General features: G+C 37.2%; 1 protein-coding gene across 4 annotated transcripts in view; it reads right to left on the reverse strand.

Annotated features, from left to right (window-relative positions):
• The window catches only part of TMLHE (trimethyllysine hydroxylase, epsilon), a 69,531-nt gene that overhangs the window by 47,211 nt on the left and 8,272 nt on the right, over positions 1-14,048 (reverse strand). For all 4 annotated transcript variants that reach the window (XM_024116742.3, XM_024116740.2, XM_024116739.3 and 1 more), the window contains exon 2: positions 1,925-2,106. In XM_024116742.3, the coding sequence (XP_023972510.1) occupies positions 1,925-2,105 (181 nt within the window). In that variant the 5' untranslated portion in view covers position 2,106. The remainder of the gene's footprint in view (positions 1-1,924; positions 2,107-14,048) is intronic.

Below are 14,048 nucleotides of genomic sequence, written 5' to 3' on the forward strand. Positions count from 1 at the left end.
TACACAAAAATAAACTCAAAATGGATTAAAGACCTAAATGTAAGGCCAGACACTATAAAGCTCTTAGAGGAAAACATAGGCAGAACACTCTATGACATAAATCACAGCAAGATCCTTTTTGACCCACCTCCTAGAGAAATGGAAATAAAAACAAAAATAAACAAAGGGGACCTAATGAAACTTAAAAGCTGTTGCACAGCAAAGGATACCGTAAACAAGACCAAAAGACAACCCTCAGAATGGGAGAAAATAGTTGCAAATGAAGCAACTGACACAGGATTAATCTTCAAAGTTTGCAAGCAGCTCATGCAGCTCAATAACGAAAAAACAAACAACCTAATCCAAAAATGGGCAGAATACCTAAATAGACATTTCTCCAAAGAAGATATACAAAAAGGGAACACTCTTGCACTGCTGGTGGGAATGTAAACTGATACAGCCACTATGGAGAACAGTATGAAGGTTCCTTAAAAAACTGCAAATAGAACTACCATACGACCCAGCAATCCCACTACTGGGCATATACCCTGAGAAAACCATAAGTCAAAAAGAGTCATGTACCAAAATGTTCATTGCAGCTCTATTTACAATAGCCAGGATATGGAAGCAACCTAATAGCTTGTGTTATTTCTTGCCTTTTAGCATGTTTTGTAATTTTGTTCTTGTAGTTGACAGCCAGACATGTATAGAACAGTAGATACTGAGGTAAATAGGAATTTATGGGTGACTATATCAATCTGGCCAAGAGTTGGGCTATGTTTGACATTTACTGTCTCTATGGGTACCAGAGGCTTTACATTTCTCTAGTGATCTTGTTTTTATCCCCCCTCTTGGCCTTGGCCCTTCTCTTTGTGCTTCACCCCAGAGACAGTCTGTCTTTTGCAGCTGTAATCCACTGCTATTTTAACTGGAGGCTTATTAGTTGGTTGTAGTGGGGGGAGGGGAATTCTCTAATCTTTGGATTAAGTCTAAGTCTTTGGAGTGCATAGTGGGCCTATGCTTTGGGAGTGTGGCCTTCACGGTTGTTTTTGTCCCTTTCCAGGGTGTTGTGAGTTGAACTGCATTCCCCAAAAAGATATGTTGAAGTCTTAACTTCTAGTACATGTGAATGAGATGTTATTTGGAAATAGGGTCTTGGAAGATAATCAAGATAAGATGAGGTCATACTGGATTAGCATGGGCCCTAAATCCAACAAATGGTCCCCTTATAAGGAGAAATTTGAAGACACAGAAGAGACACAGGGAAGATGATGGAGGCAGAGAGTGTAGTGATGTTGCCAAAGAACACCAAGGATTGTTGGCAACCACCAGAACCCAGAAGAGGGAAGGAAGAGTTCTCTCCTAGAGTCTTCAGAGAGGACATGGCCCTGCCAACATCTTGATTTCAGACTTCCTGCTTCTAGAACTGTGAAAGAATAAATTTCTGTTGTTTATGCCAATTAGTTTATGGTAATTTGTCACAGCAGTGCTAGGAAACTAATACACAGGGGTAAAGCTTTTTTCCCCTATGCCACCCAATACTTTCCCTGGCTATAGAATTTCCAGTCTATGTCTTTGAAAGTCTCTCCCCTGTATACTGAGGCTTTTTTTCTTCTTTCTTTATTTTTTCTTAGATCAGACAGGGAGAAAGAGTGGGGCTGGGGCATAGCAGACCTCCCTTTCCCTAGCTGGGATGAGATTTTCCTATTACCCTATATTAGTTTTGTCTTTCTTGCAACCTGTAAAATAATCCTGGAAATAAGTGGTTAGAAGTCTTTGCAACGCCACAGAAAGTACTTTCAGTCCACATGAAAAGTATCTGTCATTGCACAACAATGTAAATATACTTTGCAGTACTGAAGTGTACACTTAAAATGGTTACGATATTAAATTTTGGTTTTTCTGTCACAATTAAAAATAAAGTATCTGCCTCTACACATCTTACCAAAATGATCTTCATGTTGCTGCCAAACACAATTCAGAGACGTGGAGGCTGTATGGTGCCAATGGATGGCTAATGGAAATAAGCTTTTGAAGTTGGGCTGTTGAGGGGCCCAACATGTGACTCGTCCCCTCAGCAGGTCCTGGAGCCTGCTTTGTAGATGGGACAACCTGCGGCACCACATCCTAGAAAATTTGACAATGAGAGTGTTAGTAACAATATAAAACAATGTTTATAAGGCTGTAGGAATGACACTACATATCTAACTATGTAAAAGAACAGATTTTATTATCTCAACCACAGCATTAAAGGAGAAATTCTGAACAGCTAAGCATAAGTGGTTGATAACCATTACTTCTATCTTCTCACCAGCCACTCATATTATGAATTGCAATCTTGCTTCCACCCCACTATCTAACTGAAGTGGTTCTTTAGAAAATCACTAATTTTAACCTTCCAACCACATATGGAAGGATTGCTTTTTAGGGCTTATCATTCTGGGACTCTCCACTGTGACACTATTGATCATCCTCATCCTGACTCCTTGAAACTTTCTTTTCCACTGATTATGTGTGATTGTGGGCAAGTTTCTTAAACTCTCAGTGTTTCTGTTTCCTGTTTTGTAAAACGAGGATGACAATAATACTTATCCCATGGGTTTAGTGTGAGGACTAAAGTACTTAGAACTTTGTTGTCACATAGTAAGTCCTATATATGATATGCTATCATTCTAATCATCATTATTATTGTGGTTATTATTAGGGATAAACTATATCTATTGGCAAAAGTACCTTGATAAACTTGCTTGGAGTTGGTGACACCCTAAGTGTCATGGTTTCAGAAATATTAATAAAATAACTTCATTTGCATAAGATCTTAAAAGGAATTAATTCATCCTGTGGGAAAAGATGGAGAAACCCATGCCACTGCAGAGAAGCTGTATGGTGCTTGACGTGAACCTTCTCAATAACCCCTTAACGTCACTAAACCCACTAAAAATGCTTATTTTGAGTGGATGTATACATGTTAAATGTGTGGTGTAAGCTAATAAAGGGGCTGATTGGTTTCATACACAAAGGCCATAGCTAGACACATAATAGAATTTGCTGATGAATTAGGGAGGGTTCTGAAATAGGTTAGGAAATTGAGAGTTAAAGTCTAAGACAGAGGCTGGCAAACTATGGCCCATGCCTATTTTCACATGGCCACATACAGGTTTTACATTTTAAAGGACTGTAAATAAAAACAATAACATTGGACCAAGACCATATGTGGCCTGCAGTCTACAATATTTGCTATCTGGCCCTTCAGAGAAAAATATTTCCAACCCTTAGTCTAATGCTTAATTCTTAATCAAATACTCTTCTCCATTTACAATGGCTTACTCCCCACAAAAAAACCACTCTTAAGCAAGTGTATTCATTCATTTCTTCATTATTTCACTTGACAAATATTACTAAGCATGTGTAAATAGGGTACTTTCTTAAGTACTTTACTTAAGTAAATAATCAATCCCAGCCACCATTCAAGAATCTCATAATCATCTAGTATGGAAGAAAGACAACTACTACTATCTATAGTAGTTTTAAACACAAGAGTACAGTGAAAAAGTGCAAAGGGGAAAGTGGTTAACTATGCCTAGGAAAACTGGGAGGACTCCATATGATCAGTGTTCTTTGTAGAAGTACTTCATTGTTTTCTATTTACTTACAAAATAAAATTTGCTCATTGTAGAAGATGCTGGAGTAGAAGGGCCCTGAACTCATCTCCTCCCAGGGGCACACCAAAATTACGACTATTTACAGAGCAGCTATCTATGAGAATGACCTAAACACTAGCAGAAAAGACATTCCACAACTAAAGATATAAAGGAGAAACCACAATGAGATGGGTAGGAAAAGTTGAGATGCAGTATAGTCAAGACCCATACCCCTGGGTGGGTGACCCACAAGTGGGAGGATAATTACAATTGCACAGGTTCTACTCAAGGAGAGAGGGGTCTGAGCCCCCACGTCAGGCTCCCTATCCTGGTGGTCCTGCACCAGGAAGACAAGTCCCCAGAACACTTGGCTTTGAAGGCAAGTGGGGCTTACTCTTGGGAGAGTCAGAGGGCTGTAGGAAATAGAGACTCCATCATTAAAGGGCACATACAAAATCTCACACACTCCAGGACCCAGGGCAGAGGCAGTAATTTGAAAGCAGCCTGGGTCAGACCCACCTGCTGATCTTGGAGAGAGCTTCCTGGAGAGGCAGAAGGCCACTGCAGCTCACCCTGGGGACACAGACACTGGTGGCAGCCATTTGGGGAGCTCATTCTACCATGAGGACACTGGTGCTGGCAAGGAACATTGTGGAATCCTCCCTCTAGATTACTAGCACCAGGACCTGGACCCACCCCCAGCCTGTTAGCACTAGTACTAGACTCCAGGTCCTGACTCTCCCGACCAGTGAGGCAACACTAAGCCCAAGATCACCAGGGCCACAACCCCACTAACCAACAGGCTAACACCAGCTCCAGGACCTCCCTGGGCCACAATCCTGCCTATCAGGAGGCTAACACCAGCTTTAAGACACCGTGGGCCCCTCAGCTAGCTGCCCCAGGATCCAGACCCACTCAACAGTGGGCTGACACCAGCTCTGTAATATCAGATGCCACAGTCAGCCATGTCAGGAACTGGCCCCATGCACTGGCAGGCTGATGCTTGATCTGGGACAACTGGCCCTGCAACAAGCCACACTGACTGGGCTCTGCCCACCCGTGGGCCAGCACTAGCCCTGGGATTTCCTGGGGCTCTGTAGCCAGCCCTCTTGAGACCCAGCCCCAACCTCCAGTGGCCAGCAGCCTCTGTACAAGGCAGAGCCTGATAATCAGCCAGACAGGGCCTGCCATACCTACCAGACCACTCATAGTAGTCAGCCCCCCACAACAGAAGGGCCCACATAGGGGGCACCCCCAGGGCATATAAATCTGGTGACCAGACAGGAGTGCACTGCTCAGACACATAGGATGCCTCGTAAAAAAAGCCACTTCTCCAAAGTTGGGAAAGGTAACGACCTACCAGATACATAGAAATAAAAATAGCAAATTAGGCAAAATGAGGCAATAGAGAAATATGTTCCAAATGAAGGAACAAGATAAAATCCCAGAAGAAGAGCTAAGTGGAGATAAGCAATCTACCCAATAAAGAGTTCAGGTCATGATCATAAAGATGCTCAAAGAACTTGGGAGAAGACTGGACAAACACAGTGAGAACTTTAACAAAGAGTTAGACAATATAAAGAGGAACCAAGCAAAGGTGAAGAATGCAATAACTGACATTAAAAAGCATACTAGAAGGAATCGACAATAGATTATATGATACAGAGGATCAGATCAGCTAACTGGAAAACAGAGTAGTGGAAATTACTTAAGCTGAAAAAAGAAAAAAGAATTTTAAAAAATGAAGACAGGGCTTCCCTGGTGGTGCAGTGGTTGAGAGTCCACCCGCTGATGCAGGGGACACGGGTTCGTGCCCAGGTCCAGGAGGATCCCACATGCCACGGAGCAGCTGGGCCCATGAGCCATGGCTGCTGAGCCTGTGCGTCCGGAGCCTGTGCTTGGCAATGGCCCGTGTACCGCAAAAAAAAAAACAAAAAAAAAAAAAAAAAAAAAAAAAAAAAGAAGACAGTTTAAGAGACCTCTGGAACAACATCAAGTGTACTAACATTTGCATTACAGGGGTCCCAAAAGGAGAAGAGAGAAAGGGGCAGAAAACATATTGGAAGACATAATAGCTTAAAACTTCCCTAACCTTGGAAAGGAAACAGACATCCATGTCCAGGAAGCACAGAGAGTCACAAACAGGATCAACCCAAAGAGGAACACACCAAGACACACTGTAATTAAAATGGTAAAAATTAAAGATAAAGTGGGAATATTAAAAGCAGCAAGGGTAAAGCAACAAGTTACATACAAGGGAATTCCCATAAAGTTATCAATTGACTTTTCAGCAGAAACTCTGCAGGCTAGAAGGAAGTGGCACAATATATTTAAAGTGATGAGAGGGAAAAAACTTCAACCAAGAATACTCTACGCAGCAAGGCTCTCATTCAGTTTTGATGGAGAGATCAAGTTTTACAGACAAGCAAAAGCTAAGAGGGTTCAGCACCATCAAAACAGCTTTACAAGAAATGTTAAAGGTACTTCTCTAAGTGGAAAAGAAAAGGCCACCACCAGAAATATGAAAATTATGAAAGGAAAAATCTCATTGGTAAAGGCAAATATATACAGTCATGGTAGAAAAATTAACCACTTATTAAGCTAGTAGGAAGGTTAAAAGACTAGAGTAGTAAAATCATCTATAACCACAATGAGTAGTTAAGGGATACATACAACAGAAAGATTCAAAATAAGATGTCAAATAGTAAACACTGGGGGAGGAGGGTAAAAATGCAGGGTTGTTAAAATGCATTCAAACTAAAGAGATCAGTAACTTACAATAATTACATATATAAGTATATATATATAATTTGCTATATATAAATCCCATGGTAAATACACATCAAAAAACTATAATAGATACACACACACAGAGAGAGAAGAGAAAGGAATCCACCTATAATGCTAAAGATAGTCATCAAATCACAAGGGGAGAGAGCAAAAGAAGAAAAGAACAACAATTTAAAAAACTACAAAGACAATCCCAAAACAATTAACAAAATAGCAATAAGTACATACCTAACAATAATTAAGTATTTATTTATGTCTTTATGTATTTTTATTTTTTGGCCACACAGCATGTGGGATCTTAGTTCCCTGACCAGGGATTGAACCCGCACCCCCTGCATTGGAAGCACAGAGTCTTAACCACTGGAGCACCAGGGAAGTCCCAACAATAATTACTTTAAAGGTAAATGAACTAAATGTTCCAATCAAAAGACAGAGTGTCTGAAAGGATATAAAAACAAGACCCCTATTTATGCTGCTTACAAGATACTAACTTCAGATCTAAAGACACATACAGACTGAAAGTAAGGGGATGGAAAAAAGGTATTTCATGTAAACAGAAAGGAAAAGAAAGCTGGGGTAGCGATTTTTATATCAGACAAAATAAACTTTAAAATAAAGACTGTAACAAGAGATAAAGATGGACATTACATAATGATAAAGGGATCAATCCAACAAAAAGATATAACAATTTTAAATATAAATGCACCCAACATAGGAGCACCTAAATACATAAAGCAATATTAACAAACATAAAGGGAGAAACTGACAGTAACACTATAATAGTAGGGGACTTTAACACTCTACTTACAGCAATAGACAGATCATCCAGACAGATAATCAGTAAGAAACACTGGCCTTAAATGACACATTAGACCAGATGGCCTTAATAGTATATATAGAACATTCCATCCAAAAGCCCCAGAATACACATTCTTTTCAAGTAACATGGAATATTCTCCAGGATAGATCACATGCTAAGCCACAGAATAAATCTCAGTAAATTTAAGAAGATTGAAATCACATTGAGCATCTTTTGCAAACACAGTTGCAAACAACAACAACATTGTAGTAAACAACCAAGGGTCACTGAAGAAATCAAAGAGGACATCAAAAAATATGAACATGCAGCTGGGCCTGTGAGCCATGGCTGCTGGGCCTGCGCGTCTGGAGCCTGTGCTCTGCAACGGGAGAGGCCAAAATGGTGAGAGGCCCGCGTACCGCAAAAACAACAACAACAACAACAAAAAATATGAACATGAAAATGAAAATACAGTGATCCAAAATCTATGGGATGCAGCAAAACAATTTCTAAGAGGGACGTTTATAGTGATTCAAACCTACCTCAGGAAACAGGAAAAATCTCATACAACCTAATCTTACATGTAATAGAACAAGAAAAAGGAGAACAAACAAAACCCAAAGTTGGTAGAAAAGAAATCATAAAGATCAGAAAAGAAATGAGTGAAATAGAGACTAAACTACAACAGAAAAGATCAACGAAACTAGGAGCTGGTTCTTAAAAAGATAAACAAAATCGATAAACCTTTAGCCAGACTCATCAAGAAGAAAAGAAGGCCCAAATAAGTAAAATCAGTAATAAAACACAAGTTAGAACCAACACCAGAGAAATAGAAAGGATCATAAGAGATTACCACAAAAAGTTATACACCAATAAAATGGACAACAGAGAAGAAATGGAAAAATTCCTAGAAATGTACAATAGCTGAAGACTGAATCAGGAAGAAACAGAAAATATGAACAGACCAATGACCAGTAATGACATTAAGTCAGGAATGAAAACAATTCCCAACAAACAAAGGTCTAGGATCAGATACCTTCACAGGTAAATTCAACCAAACATTTAGAGAAGAGTTAACACCTATCCTTCTCAAATTATTCCCCAAAACTGCAGAGGAAGGAAGAGCTTCCAAACTCATTCTACCAGGCCAGCATCACCCTGATACCAAACCAAAGATATCAAAAAAAAGAGAAAATTACAGGCCAATATCACTGATGAACATATATGCGAATTCCTCAACAAAATATTAGCAAACCAAATTCAAAAATACATTAAAAGGATCATACACCATGACCAAATGGGATCCATTCCAGGGATACAAAGATGGTTCAATATCCGCAAATTAATCAGTGTGATACACCACATTAACAAATTGAAGAGAAAAAAAATCATATGATCATTTCAGTAGATGAAGAAAAAGCTTTTGACAAAATTCATCATCCATTTATGATAAAAACTCTCAACAAAGTGGGTATAGAGGGAACATACCTCAACATAATAAAGGCCATATATGACAAGCCCACAGCTAACATCATACTCAATGGTGAAAAGCTGAAACCATTTCCTCTAAAATCAGGAATAAGACAAGGATGCCCACTCTCATTACTTCTACTCAATATAGTATTGGAAGTTCTAGCCAGACCAATCAGACAAGAAAATAAAATAATGGAATCCAAATTGGAAAGAATGAAGTAAAACTGTCACTGTTTGCAGATGTTGTGATATTATACGTGAAGATCCTAAAGATGCCACCAAACAACTACTAGAACTCATCAATTAATTTGGTAAAGTTGCAGGATATGAAATTAATATAGAGAAATCTGTTGCACTTCTATACACTAACAATGAACTATCAGAAAGAGAAATTAAGAAAGCAATCCCATTCACAATCACATCAAAAAGAATAAGATACCTAGGAATAAATGTAACCAAAAAGTAAAAGATATGTACTCAGAAAACTATGAGAAACCAATGAAAGAAATTGAAGATGACACAAATAGATGGAAAGATATACTGTGTTCTTGGACTGGAAGCATTAATATTGTTTAAATGACCATACTATCTAAGGCAATCTAGCGACTCAATGCAATCCCTATCAAAACATCAGTGGTATTTTTCACAGAACTAGAATAAGTAATTTTAAAATTTTATGGAAACAAAAAAACCCAAATAGCCAAAACAATCTTGAGAAAGAAGAATAAAGCTGGAGGTATCATGCCCCTGATTTCAAACTATACTATAATACTTCGGTAATCAAAACAGTATGGTACTGACACAAAAACAGACACATAGATCAATGCAACAGAACAGAGAACTCAGAAATAAACCCACACTTATATGGGCAAGTAATCTACAACAAAGTAGGCAAGAATATACAATGGGTAAAAGACAGCCTCTTCAATAAATGATGTTGGAAAACCTGGACAGCTACATGCAAAAGAATCAAAAGTGGACTACTTTCTCACACCATTCACAAAAATAAACTCAAAATGGATTAAAGACTTAAATGTAAGACCTGAAACCAGAAAACTTCTAGAAGAAAACATAGGCAGTATGCGCTTTTACATTTGTCTTAGTAATAGTTTTTTGGATATGTCTCCCTAGGCAAGGGAAACAAAAGCAAAAATAAACAAATGGGATTACATCAAACTACAAAGCTTTTGTACAGCAAAGGAAGCTATCAGCAAAATGAAAAATTTGCCTTTTGAATGGGAGAAGATCTTTGTAAATGATATATCTGATTGCTTAATATCCAAAATATACAAATAATTTATACAATTCAACATTAAAAAAAGCAAATAACCCAATTAAAAATGGGCAGAGGACCTGAATAGACATTTTCCCAAAGAAGACATACAGATGACCAACAGGCACATGAAAAGATACTCAATATCACTAATCATCAAGTAAATGCAAATCAAAACCACAATGAAATACTACTTCACACCTGTCAGTATGGCTATTATCAAAAAGCTAACAAATAACAAGTGTTCGTGAGGATGTGGAGAAAAAGGAACCCTCGTGCACTGTTGGTGGGAACGTAAATTGGTGCAGCCACTATAGAAAACAGTATAAAGTTTCCTCAAAAAATAAAAAACTGAACTACCATATGATCCAGCAGTTCCACTCCTGGGTATTTATATGAAGAAAATGAAAACACTAAATTGAAAAGATATATGCACCCCTATGTTCACTGCAGCGTTATTTACAGTAGCCATGATATGGAAGCAACCTAGATCCCATCAATATATGAGTGGAAAAAGAAGATGTTACACCCCCCCCACACAGACCGACTGGAATATTAGTCAGCCATAAAAAAGAATGAAATCTTGCCATTTGTGAAAACATGGATAGACCTAGAGGGTATTATGCTAAGTAAAATACATAAGACAGAGAAAGACAAATTCTATATGATCTCACTTATATGTGGAATCTAAAAACCAAAACAAATTAACAAACATAATAAAACAGAAACAGAGTCATAGATACAGAAAACAAACAGGTGTTTGCCAGAAGGGAGAGCAGTGGGGGGAGGAAAGAAATAGATTAGGGAGATTAAGAGGTACAAATTTCCAGTTGCAAAATAAATGAGTCACCGGTATGAAATGTACAGTGTGGGGAATATAGTTATAGCTATGTAATATCTTTGTATGGTGACAGATGGTAAGTAGAGTTATCTGGGTGATCATTTTAAAATGTATAGAAACATCAAATCACTATGCTGTGTAACAGGAACTAACATAGTGTTGTAGGTCAATCATACTTCAAAAACAAACAAACAAACAAACAAATAAATTCATAGAAAAAGAGATCAGACCAGAGGCGGGGAGTGGAGGGAGAGGGAATTGGATGAACATGATCAAAAGGTACAAACTTCCAGCTGTAAGATAAATAAATACTAGGGATGTAATGTACAACATGATAAATATAATTAACACCATTGAATGTTATACACTAAAGTTGTTAAGAGAGTAAATCCTAAGAGTTCTCATCAAAAGGAAAAAAATTTTTTCCTTTTCTTTAATTTTGTATCTATTGAGATGGTGGATGTTCACTAAACTTATTGTGGTAATCATTTCATGATGTAAGTCAAATCATCATGTTGTACACCTTAAACTTATATAGTGCTGTATGTCAATTATATCTCAATAAAACTAGAAGAAAAAATCACTTTCTCACTGTAAAAAGAAAAAAAAAGAAAAAAAGAATCTAAACAACTGAGAAATATATAAAATAAAAAGTCAAAGCCTCCTTCCCTCATTATTTGCCATTCCCATTCCTTCAAGGAAACCCATCAACAATCAAACAGTTTGGAGAACCAACCTCAAGATCACATACAGCTGAAATCTCCACAACGCCACACATACATACAGAAATACATTTTTTTTTTGGTGAACATAGTTTTCGGATCACTTGGGTAAATGCCAAAGAGTGCTATTGATGTTTACTTAACATTACTAGAATCTCTGAAACTGTCATCCAAAGTAGCTGTACTATTTTGCATTCCACCAGCAATGAATGAGAGCTCCCATTCTTCTGCATCCTTGATAGAACTTGGTATTGTCAGTTTTTTGGATTTAGCCATTAATAGGTTTAACAACTAATAGGTGTGCACTAATATCTCATTGTTGTTTTAATTTGCATCTCCCTAATTATGAATGATGTTGTGCATATTTTCATATTCTTAATTGCCACCTATATATCTTCTTTGGTCAAGTGTCTGTTCAAAGATCTTTTGCCCACTATACATTGTTTTAAGCAAGATTTTTTTTAGAGCAGGTTTAGGTTCACAGCAAAATTGAGGGAAAGATATATAGAGATTTCTCATACACCTCCTGCCCCTACACATGCATAATCCCCACCATTACCAATATCCTCCACCACAGAGTGATACATTTGTTACAAGTGATGAACCTGCATCAACACATCATTATCACGCAAAGTCCATAATTTATATTAGGGTTCACACTGGGTGTTCTACATTCTATGGGTTTGGGCAAATGTATAATGACATGTATTCTTTATAATAACACACAGAGTATTTTCACTGTCTTAAAAATCCTCTGTGCTCTGACTATTCACCCCTCCCCCACCATGAGTTTTGATATGCAAAATTTTCATTTTTCAGCCAATTAAAATATTTTCTAATTTCCATTGTGATTTTTAAAATTTGACCTACAGGTTATTTAAAAGTAAACATATTTTAGAGGGATTTTCTATTTTAATTTTTATTATTGTTTTCTAACTTTATTTCATTGTGGCAAAAAAAACCCTCAGTGCAATTGTAATTTGTTGCTGTATGGCCTAGCATATCATCCATTTTTCTGTGTGCAGAAAAGAATATATATTCTGTAGTTGTTGCATAAGGTCATCTGTATATGTCTGTCAATTAGGTTGTTTGTTAATATTATTGTTCAACTGTTCTATATACTTATTGGTTTTATTTGTCTTATGATCTGTTAGTTATTGAGGGATATGTATTAAGATCTCTGATTATGACTGAATTTATTTACTGGACATCTGTCAATTTTTGCTTTGTATATTTGGGCTGCATACAAATTAGAACAATAATTTTATCTTCTTGGTGGATGGCCTCTCTTATCATCACAAAATATCTCATGTCTAATAAAGAAACCTGCCATAAAGTCTTGTTTTATATTATATTTAAATCAGGTTCTTTTTGAGGGGGTAGTGTTTGTGGTGTATATTTATTCCACCCTTTTGTCTCTTATAAACAGCATATATGTAGTTAGATTTTGTTTTTTAACCTCATGATTTGTCATTTAATTAATGTGTGAAGTCAAATATTTGCTTTCTATTTCGTCTTGCTGTTTTGTTACCTTTCTCTCTTGCTTTGTTTTGCACGGATTAGGTAATTTGTATCATTCCATTTCCTCCTTCGTTTACTTGTTAGTTATACATTCTTTTACTGTTTTTTTAAAAGCAGTTATTCTAGGGATTATAACACGTATCTTTGATTTTTTAAAATTATAATGCAAATTAAAGAATTTATATTAACTCTATCTTCCTTCTTCAACTGCTGCTGTGTATTTTAATTATACACACACACAAACACACACACATACATCCCACAGGGACATTCAGATCTACCCACATATTTAACCTCTCCATTGCATCCATTTTATATCTCCAAGCTTTCATTTGGGATCATTTTACTTTGTATCTCCAAGCTTTCATTTGGGATCATTTTGCTTCAGCCTAAAGATCCTAAATATTTCCTTTGGTGTTTGGTGGAAGGTTCCATAAGTTGGGACCATCTAAAAATATCTGTCTTACTTTCATTTCGAAGGCTATTTTCATTGGATATAGAATTTTCAATTGGCAGTTAGTTTCTCCAGCATTTTGAAGATATTGTTCCATTATGTTCACATTGTTTCTGTTGAGAAGTTAAAGCCAATCTAATTGCTACTCCTTGTAAGGTAATACATCTTTGTTCTCTAACTGCTTTTAAGATTGTTTCTTTTGCTTTATTTTTATCAGTATTTATTAAAATACATCTAGATGAGGTTTTCTGTATTTATTCTGCTCTGAGTTATAGCACTTTTTAAATCTGTGACTTCATGCATGATTAGGTTATGTATATGGCACAACTGACATTAAGAAAGGGAGATGATCTTTGGTTGGTCTGACCTAATCCAGCAATCCCTTAAAAGGGACAGGGATCTTTCTGGTGAAAGAGACTTGAAGCAGCAGAGGAATCTGCTGTCAAAGAGATTCTCTATTGGCTTTGAAGATGGAAAGGACTATGTGGCTGATATGCAGCAAGGAAACAGCAACCTCAGTCCTACAGCCACGTGGAACTGAATTCAGCCAACAAT

The sequence above is a fragment of the Physeter macrocephalus genome, chromosome 21 (genome assembly GCF_002837175.3).
Source record: "Physeter macrocephalus isolate SW-GA chromosome 21, ASM283717v5, whole genome shotgun sequence".
NCBI lineage: Eukaryota > Metazoa > Chordata > Mammalia > Artiodactyla > Physeteridae > Physeter > Physeter macrocephalus.